Here is a 6,179-nt window from a genome sequence, read left to right as displayed (position 1 = left end):
CTTCCTCGCTCATCTTATATGAAGAAATAAAATGCATCATGCGCTAAGAGCATTAAAACTAGTTAGCAAGAGAGCAGAGACGTTAAAACATGCAGCTAAAAGTAACGGATAAATGGTTGAAACGTCCAGGTTCTGCCACTTCAAGTGTAGTACAAATGTAACTTACTAAAAAAGAAGCACCAAGCCTAATATCCCCAATTCCAGGACCACTTTGTCCTGTGTATAATATATTGTAACAGTAGCCTATTTTATATAATTGGCAGTGTTATATAACATCAGGTTTTGCCTCAGGTTTAAATATATATATGGATGCTAAGATGCAGTTGAAAGCTCCAGAAAAAGCTACTAAGTGGATCTAGAGTTTAGATTGTTAATGGAAGGTCCTATCTTGTCATTTACTTGCCATTTTCTTTCATATCGCAGATTTTTTGAATGAACTACTCAAATCAAGAAAAAAGAGGGCTGGTGCATTTAAGGCTGGGAAGAGTAAATCCAAAATCAACGACTTTGAGATTTCAGACGATGAAGACAAACACGGTAGGACGAAGAGAGTTTCATTTCTGAAAACCCAAAGAATCGTCTCTCCATCGGGAGACACGATGGCATCAGAGTCACGTGAAAATGAGCCAACCGACTCTTCCACCGGTCGAAACAACAATTATAATGTCTCGTTTTCCTCGCAACACTCCACAAATGTCAGTGAAGATAACATACGATTTAAAAGCAGTGATGTGGAGTCTACCGATCCTCAAATCACAAGAGAGAGCTCAAGTAAGTCTCTGTCATACCAAACATCAGATGACACTCTACTGGACATGCCATTGCCCTTATCGTCTGACAACAGTGTGATGGAAACTCCAGGTCCCGAAGAGAAGAGCAACTCTGTTCTGGAAGAAAGCTCCCAGACTCCCCAGTTATCAGCAACTGACCTCAAACACGTGTCCTCAGCAGGTCTGTTTACCTGCTCCATGTATAAGTCCCAAAGGGCACATGTTACTTTTGTCAGATTTTCCTGCAGAGTTTTGAATTTATATTTCCACAAACTGTCATTATTCAGATACAGAGAGGGAGCCACCCAGGCCTAAACCGAGGCAAAGGACTCTTGGATTGAGCCATCCCGCTGCAGAGAAGATAGCTGAAGATACTGAATCTCAGGATCTCAGCAGGCCCCAGACTTCCTCTGCATCCATTCCCCTCTCCACTGACATGTCCAGCAACATTGCTGTAAGGAGCTGTGGTCCACATGCAGGCATCATTGCTTGGTTGTTCAGTATTTTTGAGTTGAAACATCTAATTGTAGCACATGTTTGTTATGTCGTTTCACCGAAGTGGACAGAAGGAGATCACGCAGTTTCATGCAGCCTCAGCAAATCCTCTTCAAGTAAGAGTGAGCAGTCACCACTCTTCACCAAGTCCACAGTTGATTCTGGATCCAGAGGTAATCATTGGCTTCCTGAGAACTATAAACTTATTTTCTGTCTTGTATTTTGAGCTCATGAATCTTCTTGATGTTTAATTTCTTGTTTTAGATGGCTTTATTTCCGATGACGGCAAAGAACAGGAGAGAAAGTACTCCACATCATTTGAAGAGTTTAATGTAAGTCATTTATTATCAGGTGTGACTGTGATAGTGTCATGTTAGATGTGCTCTGCCTTTTATTTTGATTATTCTTAGTTTTTTTTTTTTTTTTAAATGTGTTCATTGTCTTGTTTCAGGCAGACTCACATCAACTCTCTCATGTCCATGAAAAATCCTTTGATACTAGGTTGGTAAACAAGCTGCAACAATAGATACTTCTGAAGCTTTGTGGATAGAACGGGGAGGTAACCTAACTGACCATCATTTTGTTTAAATTAGGACATCAAGTTCTCACTCTAAGACCACTCCGAGATCTCAGAGTGTGTGCTCCGGGAAAGTGGAATCAAAGTATTTGGGATCTCTCAAACTTCTGGATCGTAAAGTCTCACTACAGGAGTCTCAGCCTCAAGCAGCGGATACACTCAGAGCTGCCATTTACCAGGTCAGTGTGATAATGAGCCCGTGTTAAGACTCCACATTGCTGAAGTTCTTCACAGTCTTCAGTTCTTCAATCTTCACAGTGTTTTTCCTGTTATGTGTTTTATAGTGAAGGACAATATGCCACCTGTGCAGTTCTCCTCAGCACTATCTAGAGGAGCTCCACTGTATGCTCAGACTCAGACACTGATATTGATTTGATTGCAGGTATATAAGATGTATAGAATATACTTATCATAAGTAGAGTGTGATTTATTTCACCCTATTAAACACTCCATTGGTCATTTCTATGTTACAACATTATCCTCTGATTTTATTACATTATTATCAGGAGGTAAAGAGGAATGGATCCTAAAGAGCCAATTTGGGCTTGAAAACGTTGTACTTTTCCTAATACTAACACATTTTATGAAAGTGTTTTTCCAGTCCTTGGGAGGCAGATATCTGAGTATTTTTCTCTCCTCAGCACCTGGACAACAAAGATGTACATGTGTTTTGTACACAGATTTTTTTAACATGCCAGTAGAGGGCTTTTTTCTACAGTGCATTATCTGTCAACTAAAATCCCTGCCCACTTACATGTACTCCTAACAGGAATGGCTTCAAAAGAAAAAGGAAAAGTTAAAAGAGAACCTGCAACGAAAGAAGAAAGAGGAAATCCTGAAAGAAAAAAAGAAAATGGTGAATAATCAGTTTTGTAAAATTGCTGTTATACAACACTTTAAAAGACACCCACTGGTTATTTTAACATATATGCACACTGCTTGCTATCTTTCCAAAAACAAACAGGATGAAGTGGCTAAAAAGGAAGATGCTGTTGCATCATATCAGGCTTGGAAAGAAAAGAAAGCAGAGAGTCTCAAAGCAAAAGCCAAAGAAAAGCAAGATATGATCACAAAAGAGCAAAGAGCGATCAAAGAGAAAGAAGAAAAAAAGCAATCTGCTAAACAGGTAAACTGATTGATATATTGTGCGTTATTCTTATTCTAAGCTATAATAATCTGCCGGAAGATGTAAAATGAATGAGTAATGTTATAAACATTGCAGGTGTTTGAAAAATGGAAACTCGAGCATGATCAGCTACTCAAAGAAAAGTTCAGAAAACAAAGAGAAGCTGAAAGTAAGCTTCAGTTTAGAAAACAAAAACAGGAGGAAGAAAAAAAGAGAGACCGCAAATCTGCTTTTTCTGAGTGGTGAGTGTAAATTGACTTTTTAACAGAAACAAACACTGGCTATAACAGTAGAGCCAGTACAGTCAGTCAGACAGCTTAGAGGCACATTTTCTGAATGCCTGCTGTTCTACCCAGAAAACAAACAAACGTCACACATTACTGTCATTTAGTGGCTAGAATGGCTAGATTGCATATATTGTTTGTAGCATTGTCCTACTGTACATTTTTACTACACATTTTATTGGGGTCTGAAAGTAAGTATTTAAACCTTTACAAAATAAAGGTAGTGCATTTCAAATAGCTGCATGGGGCGAATAGCAGTCTGTATCTGGGTGTGAAAATGATCAACCACTAGATGGCAGCCAAAGCTTGATGTTTAGCCACATTTCATCACCTGTATCTTTATCATCTAAACTATTGTTACTTTTTTTTTTGTGCTAAAAATGTTTAAGGCGTGAAAAGAAGAAAGATGTCCTCCATGAAAAATTCACGAAGGAGCAAGAAAAAATACAAAATAAAGCAGAGGAGGAACGTTACATGAAAGAAGAGAGAGATAAAATGGCTCTAGAGATGTATGAAAAGTGGTTGGTAAGTAGAACTACTTGTGGTGCCAGTGATAAACGGGCATCAAAGGTGGTGGCTCTTTATTTGTTTTTCAGAAAAATGGTCTCACTCATGGTGGTCTCACTCAGTCTTGGGGGGTATTTCTTCCATAATGCTGACAGTTCTCTGAGATCTGCCAGTCCTCAAAGAAATGTTTCAAAGGCATCAGAATCCGTTTTATTGACCAAGTGTGCTTTTGCATACAGGGAATTTGACTCTACGCTTCTAGTACTTCCATATACCTTACATATATATGTATAATTTAAAAACAGAAAAAGAGGGCAATTACATAATAATAAATAGAATACTGGAGGTAAGTATGTATGCATCTGATCTCCTTTGCCTGCTTGTACAGGGCAACTCCTCTTCTATAGGCATTCTGCTTGGCCTGCCGAAGTTGTCTGGCTGTGAACCATGGCTTGTTATTATTGTATGTGCATAATGTCTTGGTAGGCACACACATCTCTTCACAAAAGCTAATGTAAGATGTCACAGTGTCAAGTCAGTTGCAGCTTCAAAACACTCCAATCGGTGCATTCAAAACATGCTTTGCATCGCTGGTCCAATACTTCACTGTTGTTGTTTTTTAAGATTATTTTTTGGGCATTTTAGGCCTTTATTTTTATAGGACAGATGAAGACATTAAAGGGGAGAAAGAGGGGGAATGACATACAGCAAAGGGCCGCAGGTCGGATTCGAACCCGCGACTGCTGCGTTGAGTAGTAAACCTCTATATATGGGCGTGTGCTCTACCAGGTGAACTACCCAGGCGCCCCGTTTCTTCTCTGTTTTAACTACAGGTTTTCCAGATTTTAGTTTCCGCCTGTAGGTTGGAATAAGACAAACCAGGCAGTGATCTGAGTGCCCCAAAGCTGCCAGGAAAACAGAGCAATATGCATCTTTACAGACGTGTAGCAGTGTGGTGGGACAGGTGATATGCTGTCTATATTACAGAAGGCATGTTGAAGGGTTAATATTTCTGAATATTGATCCAACAGGTACGGAAAGATCTTGAACAGAAGAGACGAAGAGAAGAAAGACGAATACAAGCAATACTCCACGACAGTCCACCTCCTCCGTGGAGCCCTCCGAATAAAACTATACCATTTCGAAAATGACATGTAACATACCACCCTTAAAATATCTGTGGGTTCTATGTTACATCCTAAGTTGTAAGTTTTGTACTGTATGTTGTGTTTTAAACATATTTAGATGGCAGCTGTTAAATTATATATTTTTTATCAGGTTTTGTAGTAGCCAGCAGCTCTAGTGCACGTTTATATTTTTATGTTTTTTATGAAATGTTGCAGTATGATTAGAAAGTTAGAAAACGTTTCTGTTCCTGTGACATGGTAACATGTTAATATCAGAGGAAACTTGCAATAACAAACCCTTCTTATAAATGTGGTGGTCTGATATTACCACATCTGAATGTAAAACAGCAATAAGAAAACATATTAACGTAAAGGTCTATTATAATTGGTCTGCTGATTCCTGTACTGTTTATTGTTGAACTGCTGTTGAATTCCTTGTAGTTTATTTTTGTCTTTAGATTACAAGAGGCTCCAAATCATCACACAGTCTTAGAAACTGATCTGTTTAACACTTGGAACTTTTTTTGTTAAACATGATTTCATTGGTAGATTTGTTTTTATAGGTTTTTAGGTTCATTGCATTTGTTTCATCATCCAAAACATTTACTTTAGAATAAAAAATAACACAAACTAATGAGAGCAACACTTTGACACTTATGAAGCTTTCTCGACATCATCTTCTTGTAAAGATGTGAGGATGGAGATCCCTCTTTACTTTTAAAATGATTATCATACTACATGACCAAAAGTATGCAGATACCTGAACATTACAGCCCTATGTTATTAATATGGGCATTTGGCACTATTTTAATAATCGTTTGTCATTTTTCATGCAAAAAAATTGTCATGGTTGCAGCTTCACAAATGTGAGGATTTGCTGCTTTTCCATTTAGTCATTGTAATAATTGTATTATCTTCAAATTATTTTAATAATATAATAATGTATATTCCAATCAATAGATTAATCGATACAATAATCACCAGATTAATCCATAATGACATTTTTTTTTTAAATAGCTCCAACTTTAACAGTAAAATCCTATTTTACATTAATGCATGAGTAATAGTAATCGAATGATATTATAAATAATAATAATCAGTCACAGAGGCCATTTTTCGGCATTTAGTACTTTTACTTGTAATACTTTGTGTACATTTTTCTGACTATAGTAATACTTACTCAAATGCAGGACTTTTACTTAAGTATCTGAATACTTTCTCCACCAGCGTAAAAATGGTTTGCGTTATACAGAAAAGTGTTGCTTATATTTTATATTAATGGGAGAGGAACCT

General features: G+C 37.5%; 1 protein-coding gene across 1 annotated transcript in view; it reads left to right on the top strand.

The window, feature by feature from the left end:
* Positions 1-5,277, top strand: part of map9 (microtubule-associated protein 9) — a 5,999-nt gene extending 722 nt beyond the window's left edge. Inside the window, exons 3-13 of the mRNA XM_078260108.1 lie at positions 424-951; positions 1,058-1,224; positions 1,330-1,438; positions 1,530-1,597; positions 1,717-1,766; positions 1,859-2,021; positions 2,612-2,698; positions 2,807-2,968; positions 3,065-3,210; positions 3,642-3,777; positions 4,791-5,277. Of these exons, the coding sequence (XP_078116234.1) occupies positions 424-951; positions 1,058-1,224; positions 1,330-1,438; positions 1,530-1,597; positions 1,717-1,766; positions 1,859-2,021; positions 2,612-2,698; positions 2,807-2,968; positions 3,065-3,210; positions 3,642-3,777; positions 4,791-4,910 (1,736 nt within the window). The 3' untranslated portion in view covers positions 4,911-5,277. The remainder of the gene's footprint in view (positions 1-423; positions 952-1,057; positions 1,225-1,329; positions 1,439-1,529; positions 1,598-1,716; positions 1,767-1,858; positions 2,022-2,611; positions 2,699-2,806; positions 2,969-3,064; positions 3,211-3,641; positions 3,778-4,790) is intronic.
* Positions 5,278-6,179: the final 902 nt, after the last annotated feature.

The sequence above is a fragment of the Sander vitreus genome, chromosome 2 (assembly GCF_031162955.1).
Source record: "Sander vitreus isolate 19-12246 chromosome 2, sanVit1, whole genome shotgun sequence".
Lineage (NCBI taxonomy): Eukaryota > Metazoa > Chordata > Actinopteri > Perciformes > Percidae > Sander > Sander vitreus.
The sequence above is the reverse complement of the archived record's forward strand: the minus strand, read 5'-3'. Positions and strand labels throughout refer to the sequence as shown.